The 14,079-nt window shown below is 42.9% G+C and overlaps 1 protein-coding gene across 1 annotated transcript in view; it reads right to left on the bottom strand.

Moving 5' to 3' along the window:
- CTNND2 (catenin delta 2) overlaps positions 1 to 14,079 on the bottom strand; it is an 821,124-nt gene that overhangs the window by 80,879 nt on the left and 726,166 nt on the right. The window contains exon 17 of the mRNA XM_054578328.1: positions 13,802 to 13,952. Coding sequence (XP_054434303.1) covers positions 13,802 to 13,952 — 151 coding nt within the window. The remainder of the gene's footprint in view (positions 1 to 13,801; positions 13,953 to 14,079) is intronic.

The following is a 14,079-nucleotide window of genomic DNA, read 5'->3' as shown; positions in this document are numbered from 1 at the left end:
CTATCTTATCTACTATTGATAAACTTGTCAATATTTATTATATCCTTACCACTAGCCTACCTCTTTTGATCCACTACCTCTTTTCCCCAGCCTGGACCAATAATGAGAATGAAATACAATTCCAATGATGCTCTTTTGGGTAAGTGAGGAGTCACAGAACAAGATGACACACTAGGATATACCATATCTGGTAAACTGAAGAATATTCAATGTAGCCAACAGAATTACTTCTTGGGTGTCCCTTGGCCTGCCATTCATTGGCAGAGTAGATAAGCATCCTGCCAAATAAGCAAGGTCAAAGGTTTGATCCTCAAGGGGACCTATTAGCTTCTCCCAGTGGCTGTTGTAGCCTTCACACCAAACCCCAAAGACACCTGCATACAACATACTCTGTTGGTCAGTGGGTGGGGAAGAGGACAAGGTGGAGGGGCATCTAAGAAATCCTTTTGCAACAGATTCGAAAGCAACTTAAAGCACCTGCTGCCTAGCATCCCTCTGCATATGAAAGAGAACCCATTTTAAAAATCACTCAGGCATAAAATATGAGGTAGCAGCAAAATATATATTTAAGAAGTGGTAAGTAGCTTTAGCTCAAGAAAAGTAGGTCTCAGAAAGGTAAAGTTAATACCCTAGTGTTTTTGAAGGATGGTTGAGAGGCAGGATTATACTGCAAAGCATGAATTTGTGTATTTTCTGTTTATTTTTTGTCTCCATTGCTTGCTCACGGGTACCGGAGGGAATTTGTTTCCTTCCTTAACCCAAGGCAAAGACACAGGTTCCAAAGATTAGCTAAAACTGAGGCCAAGGGAAGGTGGGACTCAGGAGAGAGTTGCACCTCCAGCCCTCCTGTCTAACCATGCAACACATGCAGCCTTCCTGAGTGGTGGGGAAATCAGCCACCTTCAGTAGAAAGGACAGCATCAGGGAGACATTCTGCCCCCATCAGAAGAATTGAGGCATTTCCTGGAGCCATCTCAGCCCTGAACTTGACTGTCAATCTTACTGAATTTGATGTTTTCAACAAGCTCATTACACGTGCCCTGTTGAATAGATTAGTCTTTAAACGTGATGGGTGCATGATGCAGTGTGCAGATGTTTTATGGAGTTGTACACTTGCAACCTGTATGGTTTTGTGAACCAATGTCACCTAAATAAATTCAATTAAAAAATGTAGAGGACTTTATTAAGTAGAAAGGTAAAGTTAGACTCTTTGCCAAACCAAAGAGGCTCATGGTATCTCTATTTTAGTGTGTTATGAAAAATTATTCTAAAACCAGGAATTCATATCCACTTGATATTCCTACTGTATACATATTTTCAACGATATGCTTTGTTTTGACTCTAGATATCAATATCATTAGTGGCAATGTTAGCTGAAATCTACTATTTCAAAGCAATTACCTATTACGTAAAATAACATAAGGAGGACTGTGGATTAAAATTTCAGGATAAAATTTTTGCATCTGTTCCAATCGAAGGAATGGAGTATCTCGGAGAAAAATACCTAGGTTTAAACTGTAGTCCTTGTAAAATATTTCAAAATTGGGAGAAGATGGTTTTCTAGGGCATTAGCAAGCTGTTTTTTACAATGAGTCTGATGGAATTCTTAAGCAGTAGTTATCAACCATATATTACAGTCCCTCAGGGAGCCTCAAAATAAAGGCAAACACCTGAACGTCTCTGGGGATAGGCTCATGTGATTCTTATATACAACTGAAATCACGGATCATGTTCTTAAACAGTGCTTCGCAACTGCTTTGGGTTGCATAATAAAAATAAGGCATGTAGTTTTGGTTTTAGCGGGTCGTGGCGGTACTGTGTTCTAGGTGAAGGAGGAGGATGCAGGTACATGTTATGTCCAATGTTGAATAAGTAGGAAAATCTATGTATAAGAATGGAAATTTGGTTTATGAAACCACAATATTATGACTCCAACCTATTATGCATTAAAAAAAAACTCAGAAGTGTCTACTAGATGCCAAAAATCCATGTTATGAGAGTCCAGTGGCAAACAAGGAGGATCCTTTTCCTATTTCTTCGAAGCTCACATTCTAGCAGAGCAAGTAACAATGCAACATGTACTGCTGCTGCCACCATGTTCACACAGTGCGAGGCATTGTCAGGGCTTTCGAAAGAAACATAAAAAGAGAGGAAGATGTTCTTGTTCCTAAAGAGCTATCAGCCTGGCCAAGGAGATGACATTACTCCATCTGACTAACATGGGCATTGTACACAACATTCCTTTCATGCTATATGTAGAGGTACATAGATAAGGAAGATGGCTAAGGAGTGGACAGGAAAGGAGGTAAAAGAATAACTGGAGGGTTCAGAATAGCTGAAGAGACCAAGTTGAAAAGTGAGCATTAAGAGCAGGGACAGTAGGGAGAGTGCCCATTGGGAGGAAGGCTGTGAACTTAATAAGTACTGAGGAAGGACAGAGAAAGTTAAGAGTCGAATTATCAGAACAATATGGATCGTGTAGTGATCCAAACAGCCAGCGGCTTAGCATCCCAGTAGAGAGAGAGAGAGAGGGAGTGGGAGGGGGAGGGAATGAGCTCCTAGGATTCAGAAAACTGATGTCTGGATTATGATACATAAAGAAATCTCTAGAATCTATAGGTGCTCAGCTTCCAAGCCCAACTGTAGGTTAATGCTGGTTATGTTCTTGAAACACCTGAATTTAACTAAAGCTGCAGCTGAGCTGAATTTAACTAATGCCCAGATATGGCTGAAAGAAGTTAGGTGAACTCAGCTCTCCACCTTCGCAATCTGATAGAAGAAATGGAGTGCTCTATTTTTGGAAGCATGTATTACCTACTCCAGTCAACTCTAATATTTTAATATACAATGTCTGGCATAAATAACTAATCACAAGACATGCAAAGCAGCAGGGAAATGTGACCAAAAGGGAAGAGAAAACATAGTAAATATAGACAAATCCACAAATAACCCAGATGTTAGAACAGGCAGACAGGGATTTTATCTCTGATACATACGTTAAACTATCTACTGGATAAATGGGTGACATGCATGAAAAAAAATGAAAAAATTTAGCAGAGAAATGAAAACTATAAGGAAGAACCAAATGGGAATTCTAGAACTGGAAAATACAATATCAGAAATAAGGAATTTATATGATAGTCTTTACAGAAGATTGACTCAGGATAAAGCTTTGAGACAGAGTGGAGGAATAAAAGGCGAAAGGACAAAAGGGGAAGAAAACGAGGGAAGTTTTATCTTAGAAACCAAGATAAAGGAGAATGAAAATGTCACATACTGATGCATCGTTCGAGCAAGATTCGAAGAGAGATGTGCCTGCTCTAGAAAGCATGGAAACTCTTGGGGCTTTAACAAAACTAATTGAAAACAAATCAGGCAGCAGAGTTCATTCTGTCTCATTCACATCATGGAAATATTGAACATTTTTTAATTGGAGTCTGGTACAATTAAGGTCAAGGTGGCAACCATGAGGCGTGGGAGCCCAGGAAGGGTGAGAGGGGCAAAGTAACCCAGGCAGGAAGCTCTCGGTGCGCCCTGCGCCTGTCATACCGCAGGCTGAAGCTGGAAGGTGAAATGCACATGTACAGTGAAGAGAAGTGAAGAACCTCCCTCACAAAGTATCAGCATGATATCATGATGGATTTGCCATATAAGGATAAAGAAATTTCTATCACTTGAAAAACGAGGGCATGTAAAAAACCTTTGTTGGGGCATATAAGGAGGAAAGGAGATGATAACTTGAAAGTCAGTCCACATTTTGAGTTCCAGATGGTGACAGAGTGAAGATGCCTTGTAGCGGGGCATATAGATGGGAGGCCTGTCTGGGGCAGAACTTTCAAATTGTGTCCTTAGTGTGGCATGTATGGAAAATGGTAATGCCGGGCAATGTCCTAGGATAAGGGCTGTGCCCTGTTGGAGGCCACAGATCCTGGTGCTTGGGCAGACTTAGGGGCTCTCCAGATCTTCCTAAGGCCTGGGGGTGTTAAAATTTCAGCACACTTGTGACCCATTCATGGTGCACCACGTGGGTGGGGATTTCTGGCCCGAAGGAGCGAATTGAGGCCAGTCTACTACAGTATCCCTAGTGGTCCCCGCACACAGTGGCCCTCTATAACTGCGTGCCGGCGAGAGAAGCGGTGGGTCATGTCTCACACACACCTATACTCTTAACATTTTAAGAGTAACAAGGTCACTCTTATAATGGGCTCTCACATAGTACCGCTCTCACTAAGCAGTATTGGTCTGTGGAGTTAATAGTCAATGTAAAAGTTTAACACTACCATTTTCCATTTTATGGCTATAACTTCCCTTGCCAATGAGTACATTAGTTTGTTCAAGTCTCAAGGTGAGGACCATGGCATTTTTCATCTTCTGACCTGCTCTTTCATGTTGAATACCCTCTAACGTCAATGTTGGAATATTAGTGAGTCCAATTTCAAGGCAACACATTGCACATCACTGTATGTCTGCACCAGCCTGGTTTGTCCCGTCTCAGCTTCAGCTGCCTGTATTAAATCATAAGGATGATAAAATTTGGGATGCAAAGGGTATTATGTCCTTTAGGAAACAAACCACTTGTCTTTTATTATTTCACTGGACATGGTTCAAAGACATTGCAATACACAAAATCGAGTAGGAAAATTTCATTTTGAATTCGAAAAACAGGCTTTCCTGCTAGGAAATTTTCATACACTGTCTTGGTTATAAGAGAAAAAAGATCTCTGAGCTTCAGCTAAGTTTCTTGTGAGAACTTTGAGGACATTTTGATGAGGACCTGTCAAGAACCGCCTGCTTCTGTGCCTCTCTCCTCCCACCCAATATCTCTAGACTCCAGTCTGGCTGGCTGAACAGACGGGCTGCCTCTTCAGCAGGAGCAACACCTGCTCTTGCTGGCTATGCCGTTTCACAGACCAGGCCCCTGGGCCTGGCCTTGGGCTGCCTGGACGTGAGGGGCTGCCCCTCCAGGCGTCCGCCCCCCTCCTGGGTCCTCTTGCCTGGGGTTTACTGTGCCCTTCCTGGCAGGGCTGCCTTCTCCGCTTCCGCCTCAGGTGTTTTCCAGGGCAGAACCACTGGCCCGTTCAATTTGTGGCATCAACCCCCCTTTTTTAGCAGAACCCCCAGTTATGGCCATCCTTGCCTGCCCTGTAATTTCTCAAGATCCAGCATCATAGATATAACCAAACAGAAGCCTAAGTAGATAAAAGAGTATTCATCTGTAAATTTTTAAATTATTTTCTAAATCCATTATTTTTAGTATGAGAGAGTAAAAAGAACAATTTGCACATGATTAACACTTTGTTTGGCAAGGGGAGAAGATGACAGTCAACATGTAGAAGGAATACAATTTGAAAACATTATCCTGCTAGAAACCTCTTTTCTATTTCTAGATTCCCAAGATTTGGGGTATTTGAGAAGAGCCGTTTCATTTCTCACGCATTCTCCTCTCTAAAGCTTTACTTATGAAACTGGTTGGCCAGGTATCAAATGAACACCTAAACAGTCAAATTAAAGTGGGATTGTTTTTTCTTTCTCTCTTTTTTCTGAGGTCTTTAAACAGAGGTCCTGAATCTGAATAAACAGGAAATCTCTCAGTGTTGTCTTCTCCCTACATAGAGTACTTCCAAGGGGCGAATCATTGTCTCCTTTAATGAAATAATTATTGGCTGTTTGATTTATTTACGAGTCCCTTTTCCATGGAATTTTTATCTGCCAGACCCAGCTGCCAAAAGTCCCCAACAGGTGTTTGAATTAATTAACGCAGAACCCATGGCTCTGTGGGAAAGGGAGGCAGCATTCATGAGATTAGGTTCCTGGGTTTGGGAGATAAGAGGTTGAACATAGGCACTTAATCTGAAGATACCAAGTTTGGGCCAATGCACACAGCTTTGCAACTGCCCAGGATTTGGCTTGTGAAATCCAGTTATTAAAGGGAGCCGGCAAAGAGTGCTCTGATACATCACCTTCTCTGGGAAACCAGGCTTCTTTTTAAAATACTAATTGAAACTGCATGTGTTTTAATTAAAACAACATCTGCTAGGGTCTAAAGAAACATGTTTTGAAAAGCAGAGACGGCATGTCACTAAAATGTCCTTAAACCAAATTAATAAAGTGAAGCTTTCAAATTCTCCAGAATAAAAATAACACATCGCCTCCCTGGGTTGCACTGAGCAGGGTTCCAGAACCACAATCTGTCCCTGGGCACAGGTGGGACTGCTTGCAGGGCCAGGAAAACAGAGAGAGAAGGAGCCCATGGTGTCCTGTGATGAGCAGCCTAGGAGAGGTCTGTCCCCCAGAACGGGGTGCCTGCATGCCGGGGGCTCCGCTAGGCGCAAGCCTGCGGCATGAAATGAGACAGCAACAACACACACACACACACACACACACACACACACACGCATATGTATTTTAACTGAGGGGTGCGCCATACGAGGCGAGAGCTCTCTATTTCCTGGTTTTGTCAGGACACACAGTGGGTGCAGTGTTGTATTCCGAGTGCCCAGAGGAGAGTCACCGGAATGTGTTTCAATCCTAGGCTGAGGAATTTAGACAAACGTTGAGAAATGATCTCTTGAGTAGCATTTAGAAAGCTGCTTCGTGAAGAGGGCGGCCCAGCTTTAGGTCTCTGATTGTTCCCCAGAGAACACGCTCTTATGACTAGAGAATTGGCTACAAGTGTATCCCAAAGTGTGGATGAAGATCAATGCCTATAGGTTTAGAATTCCAGGGATGTGCACATAAAAAATACAGTTGCGAGATCACTTTATGAAAGAGAATGCCTGGTGTATGTATCTGTGGAATATGACTCGGTCATAAAAAGAATGAAATCTTGTCATCTGCAACAACGTGGATGGACCTAGAGGGTATTGAGCTGAGTGATGTAAGTCAGACAGAGAAGGACAAATGCCATATGATTTCACTTATATGTGGGCTCTAAAAAACAAAATAAGTGGACGAGCAGAACAGAAAGAGATTCATTGGTACAGAGAACATTTTGATGGTTGCCAGAATTGGGGGGGTGGTGAGGGCTGGGTGAAAAAGGTGAAGAGATTAAAAAGTACAAACTGGAAGTTGCAGAATAGTTATGGAGACATAAAATATGGCATAGGGAATATAGTAAATAATATTGTAAAGCAATGTATGGTACCAGGTACTAGATTTATCAGGGTGACTGTTTTGCAAGTTATATAAATGTCTCATCAGCAGGGTGCACACCTGAAACTAATATGTTGTATGTCAACTGTATTTGGAAAATTAAAAAATACTTTTTTAAAAAAGAGAGAGAATGCTCATAAAGCAATGTAACATTCAGGACAGTGTGGATACAATGAAAGCTTCTCCCTTGCAGCTCTCCAAAGGAAAAAGACACTTCCCACTAAAGACCATCATTCTTTTTACAACACTATTTTTTCTTTCTTTTCTCTTAAAGACTAATCATTCATATTTATTTAAGACCATTTTACTTTATTTATTAAAGAACATTACCCTTTAAATATTACAACCAGCAACCATTGTCTGTAGAATGGCCAGATGAACTCTTTCATCTGAATAGTTAAAACAGATTTTAGCAGGAAACTGGGACTGCCCCCCACCCCCTCCAGCCACCGTACTCCCTCGAATGAATGAGGAGATGATCTGATCACCACGTGGGGGGAGAGGAGCAGCACTGGATTTGATTCGCCAGCGTGGGGAAGCATGAGGTGGGCACTGCTAGGTACACCCGGACATTAGGGACTCCTTTCTCTTCCGTTTCTGCTGGGGGCATCTGTGATTGGGAGCCAGCAGACTCTGGTAGGAAACGGCCCCTCCCTGACCCAAAGAGAGCTGGGTTCTGTCCACTGCTCCCTTTGAGGCTGGAATGGACCGAGACTGCGTTGCCTGGACTGAGGCTCAGCTAGCTGTCAACATGAAAAGGTCAGGTAAGTGCGAAGAATGGATCATGACTGTGTTGGGACACCAAGAAGGAGTCTTACAGATCCTTCCAACTGTGGTGACTTGACCATCCACATGAGAACAGAGACAGGGAAAGGGGCATGCAAAACAGAGAGGATGAGAGAAAGAACCCCAGCGAACTGGGGAAGGGCCAGGCCCATAAAGTGGGGAAGGACCTTCTCTGCAGTCCAGGGAGGGGTGTGGGAGTGGGGAGGATGCTTCCAGCATCCCAGCCCTGCCTCACCTGCCAAAAAATGTGGCAGGCAGCCACCCCGACGACAAACGAAGGGCGGGTGCTCAGTTAGCTCTGCCAATCCTACCTGCAGGGTGCAGCAGCTCTGCCGACCTTTGGCAGACATGGAAGCACACGGCAAAAACAATGTTACTATTTCCTGCCCAGTCTCCAATCTCTCCCAGTGTGGCAGCAGAATGAGAGAGTATGAGAAGAGTACTGGACTTCAGTGAATATCGAAGCTGTCTCTCTTTCTTCTGCTCCCCGGATGCTGTGGGAAGAGGCTGAAACAGACACCCTTCCAAGTCTTCTTCTATTTGGGATTCTCCAAACCTCCTCTAGATCCATTCTTCAGAATAAATAAGGCTTGTTACTCATCCACCAGTGAATTATTACGGCACATATGCCCCGAGTGACTGTTATAGGTATAGCAAGTGCTAGGCACTATAGGAAATGAAAATAAATAGGGTACTGGACCCGGCTTATTATATCATTGGGAGATGTTGTGATGCATGTACAATATAAAAATAAAACTGCACAGTGGAAATCTAAGATGAATAAAAAGATTTCTTATCAAGTAAGTGCTACCCACCTCCTCCCTGAGTTCAAAGGGGAGCCTCCAGCAGGGGGGCCACCCTGAGCTGGGCACTGAATGATGGGTGGGGGTCAGAGGGTGAAGAGCTGTGAGGGAGGGTGCCAGGGAGGGGACGGCTGGGCTGCGGGTGTGTGAGTGGGGCTGAGGGCATAGACACGGGCGTGGCTGAAGAACTCAGGGAAAAGCGTAGTTAGAGGCAAAGGGCAGTTTGGGGTGAGCATGGGCAGCACCCCTAATGTTAAGGCCTTTATGGAGAAGATAATGTTATGTATCAGGGAACTTATGTGTGGTGCCAATGTAACTATTTTGATACATCCTTCTGATTTTCTATGCTCTGCAAATGTAGCAAAACAAAATAGCACATGTGATGAAATTATTGTCTTGAGGATTATTTTCCATGGATGCCATGGGTTAAAGTCCAAGGTTTCACAAGTATGAGACAGCTCCCCTCTCTAGTGTTTATATGTGCTTGAAATGAAAAAAAAAAAGATTTATTGGAGTTTTGTTTGTTTTGTTTTGTTGGCAGAGAGGGTGGCAATTTGGCTAAAATAAATATCTGCCATTTTATCAGGAACTACCCACATTCTGAAATGGATGGCATTTTGCTGAACTGGTTAAAGTGATATAATATCATTTGCTCTTTTCACTGAAGCTAATTAGCACCATTAAAATGTTTTAAAAAACAAAGAAACCTTTCTGAATGAAGAAATGACACTTTACTCAGAAGGATAATTAACATTTTCAGAAGGTCGCAAAAAAAAAAATGTATGGATGTGCATGAAGCTGGACTATTGCACCAAGTCACTCAGAAGAACATGCAGATCTGCCTGTAGCATAATTGTCACCTGCCCGATGGCAGGGACATGCACAGAATCCTGAACACGGCCTGAACGGGGAGACTCAGGAGAGGCAGAGAATGTGGCATTTCTTTTAGTGCTACTATATGATCCTCATTAGAGCTGATGGGGTAGGGTGATTGTTGTTCAATAGCTTATCTGGAGTTTTCTGATAATGGAGCCCAAGGAAGACAAACCATTCCCTAATCCGAGTGTGGTAGCCGCTCTTCCCCGCACCGCGAACCGAAAGAATGATGTAAGGAGAGATGTAACTTAAAGTGAACCCCCAGAATCAATGACGGGAAGGCCTGGATTCCTCCTAAAATCCCAAGTTTGTGCACATATCTAGTAAACTTCTGTAGGCAAATGAACTGGCTTTTTGATGATTTTCTTCATTAGTATAAAATACTTTTCTTCAATGGAAAAGTGTTTTATGTGCTTACTTAATGTTTTGCTGATTTGGAATTCATTTTAAAATGATGGCCAGACAGGAGACGAGTTTAGTCATTCAGCAAATATTTATGAAGTTCCTACTGTGGGTTGAGTGCTGTTCCAGGTACAGGGGGTATGTCAGTGAACAAACAAGACAGAATTTCCTGCCCTTAATGGGCTCACATTCCAGTGCAGGGAGGTGGACAGGTAATAAGATAAGTAAATGATATGTTGCACATTAGAAGCTGATCAGAGCTGTGGAGAAAAATACAGCAGGGAAGAAGCTGGGGGTAGAATTTTTAAAATGGAGGCCAGGGGCAGTTGTGTTGGGAATTGGCACCTGAGTAAAGATCTGAGTGGGGAGAGAAGCGAGGCACATAGACACCCGGAGGAAGAGGACTCTAGACAGCAAGTTCAAAGGTCCTGAGGCAGGATCGTGCCCGTGTGATAAGGGAACCATCGTGACCCAATGTCCTCAACAAGGTTAGTGATGGCGAGAGGCGAGAGGGTGAGGTTACAGGGAGAACAGAGCGCGGCATCGCACAGAGTTGTGTCTGTCTGCCTGAACAGCTTTGATTCTGCACTGAGAGAGACGAGGCGCTATGGAGGGTTTTGAGTGGAGAAATGACAGGCTGTAAGGTTTTAACAGAACCACTCTGGTTTCTGTGTTAAGAGTAGACTGTGGGGGGCGAGGGTAGCAGCAGGGAGGCCAGGTTGATGGCCATGGTAATAACCCAGGTGCGAGATGATGGGAGTTTGAGGAAAGAACAAGGAAGGTGAGGAGGGTCAGGTTCTAAGAAAATACAGAAGGAAGACCAGATCTGTTGAGGGACTGGATACAAAGGGTGAGGAGTCAAACAGGACTGTAAGGTGCCTGACCTGGACCATTGCAAGGCACACTGCCATTCGCTGTTGTGGGGAAGACTGTGGCAGGATTGGGTTGGGGGAGGAGCTAGGGAACTCAGGTCCGGAGGTGTTATACCTGAGAAGCCTGTTGGATATCCAGCAGATATTAGATATTAGACAGACAGGTGGACACAGAGATGTGGGATGCATGCCAGAGATATCTATTTGGGAATTGTCAGAATACAGATTATCTTTAACACCATGAAATTGTATGACATCACCAAAGCTTTGAGTGAGAGCTGGTAGAAAAGACAAGACAGAAGTTTACTGTTTTTATTCTTGGTTCAAAGTCATGGTAACTTTCTTTTCAATATCTAAAGTTCTGTGTAGCATTTTCCTATAAAAATTGCTACTTTGATACAATATTTAAAGTAAAAGAATTAGCAAAGGCCACATTTCCTTTTTCCTAGATAGAATATAATGGTGTCTTTTTGTTTCTTTGTTAAATTCTTCTTTTTTCATTCAAGAAAAAGGTTATTGATTCCATAAAGCCTGTGACTTAGATATTTTCACTTCTATTTTTAAGTGATTGGCTACCTTTCCTGCCTGGTAGCATTTGCTAGTAAAGGTTTAATTTAACATGGGCAATATGGAACTCCAAATGTTCCTGCCTCAGACAGCGTACTAGATAACTGGCTTCTGAGAAGGAAGGGATACCTGGAAGCTAGAAAACCAATCAATAGTTCCCTATTTTGTTATATTTTAATCCACCAAAAGAAATAAAACACACAAACTCACAATACCGAGTAGTGAGTATCCAGTCAGTAGGCTGATTAGCTATTGATTTTTCCTCCATTTTCAAGAGGAGCAATGAGATTTTATCAGAAGCCCTAGCCCTGTCCTGTCTGAAACAACTATAAGGAAAAGAAAGAAAGCAGATAGGGAGAGAGTATCTCTACCTTTTGAGCTAATGGCCTAGTTTCAATACTTGACAAAATCCTACAAACAATATTTAAAGTCAAACTAAATCTAAACATCAAATTGTGTTTATTTCATGCCTTATGATGCAATGCAAGTATGAAAAATAATTGCATGTATTAGACACAGATTTGAAGTCTGATTTCCTTGTGAATAAGTACATGGCTAGAGACCTGCAAAAACTTCAGTTTTCATTGGAAGGTGTTATAAATACTGTGAAATGGCAGGAAAAAACAATGCCTGGCTCCCAGGCCACAAAGCACACTGTGCTCAGGAATTTAAATAACAAGAGTGGAGCCATGTATCTATGTAAAACGTGGGTATGAAATTTGGATGGACACCTGGTATTCAAACTGCTCCAGAAGTGAAATCTTGACCCTTTGCCCACTCACTTGCTTTCCCCTAGATTCCCAGAGGCTATATACACTGAACTTTAGCATGGTGGGTGGTCCAGCTCCCTGCTGCCTGACCTCTGTTGACACCTGTTACCTGCAGTCAGGCTTGCTAGGCTTCCAGGTGCCCTGACTGACCAATGACCCTTTTGGAATGATCTCTTCAATTCCAGACACCTACATTAGGACAACAGTCTGTAGGAGACTTGTGCCTCTTTCCAGCTAGGTCTCTGTGGTTCATTAGTTCCCAGGCATCAATCAGCCTTGGTCTGGGCATCTTCCTACCTAGAGAGGGAGGAGCCAGGGGGCCCCTCTGTCCTGGGCTCCTACCACTCACTCTGCCTCAGGTATACAAGGTCTCTTGAAGGCCTTGAATCAACTGGCTTGCTCCCAGGTCCCCACTTCCCTTCTAGCGGGTCTTCTGCAGTGGCAGCTCCTTCAGCTCAGGTGTGCTTCCCCCCAAATATCCACTCATTTAAGTCCATAACAACTCCTGTCTTGACTTTGACCTCCCATTTAAAAATTACAACTTCTTATGCTAAGTGAAAGAAGCCAGACACAAAAGCTCACATATTATATGATTCAATTTACATACAACATCCTGAATAGGAAAATCCCTAGAAACAGTCCACACATGGGTGGGTGCCAGCAGCTGGGAAGAGGGGAAAATAAGGGGTGACTACACAGTGGGTATAGGATTTTCCTCAGGATGATGAAAATATTTTGGAATTTGATATTGGTGGTGGTTATAATGCCACCAAAATGGTACACTTTAAAGTGGTTAATTTTATGTGATGTGAATTTTACCTCAATTAAAAAATCTAGCATCCTCACTAATTACTGTCTCCTTTACCCAGGTCCATTTGTATATCATACTCATAGAATGTCCCTACCACAAATGGGATTCATGTGTGCATTTTGTCTATTGTATATCTCTCCTCTCCCAAATATAAACTCCACAGGGCAAGGCTTCCTGTCTGCTGTGCTCATTGATGTAATAATCTCTGGGCCTAGAACAAGCCTGGGATAAGGGAGGTGATGGATACATATTTATCAAATATATAGATAAATGTAGGAGCTCTTTAATGTTCATTAATAAATGATCTTCCCTATTTCTTGAACACCAAATTAAAGAAAAGCCATCCCGTAAACAACTGGATTAAAGACCCAGTATGATCTCACCCAAAATAAATTTAAAAATTGAGAGGAGAAGCAAATGGGCGCAGATCCCATTTCGACTGCTGTTCACCACACGGGAAGCACACAAAGTGCTTGATGGGGATTTAAAGGATGGGGAAGATGGTATACGGCGCTGAGCATCATGGTCGTTTTTAATTTGCAAGGATTAGAAATGTCAACAAACACTGCACTTTCCTCCACGTTCTAAAAGATAAACGAGGTCCTTAGACTTAAACTAGAAGAACTGGGAAAAATTGTAGTCCCTAATAAATGTACTATTTCTGCATGGACATATGTTCTGTGCGTGGATTCAACCACATGGATCCTGCCATGAAATATCTGCATGTAAAAACTGAGACGCTGTGATTCAGAGAGAACGTACCAATAAGCTCCTTATTTCGGACATCCAGGGCCATGTTCCGGAGCGCTGTGGCAACGGCGCACACCACGCGGTCGTTATCTATTCGGAGCAGCTCCACGAGGATGGGCAGGCCTTTCTCTTTCCGGACAGCAGCTCGGATGTATACTGACCACTGTGAAAAATATGGAAGGCAAAGGCATCAGCAGTGGACTAGGAAAACTCTAAAAGCAAATAGCATGTACGGGGTTTTCAGACAGCTGTTTGCAGGAACCAAAAAGGTTGAATTATCAAGACCTAGT

This window comes from Pteronotus mesoamericanus, unplaced genomic scaffold (assembly GCF_021234165.1).
Source record: "Pteronotus mesoamericanus isolate MK-2021 breed Mesoamerican mustached bat unplaced genomic scaffold, CSHL_Meso_final contig_50, whole genome shotgun sequence".
Taxonomy (NCBI): Eukaryota; Metazoa; Chordata; class Mammalia; order Chiroptera; family Mormoopidae; genus Pteronotus; species Pteronotus mesoamericanus.
This window is presented reverse-complemented; position numbering and strand designations above follow the sequence as displayed.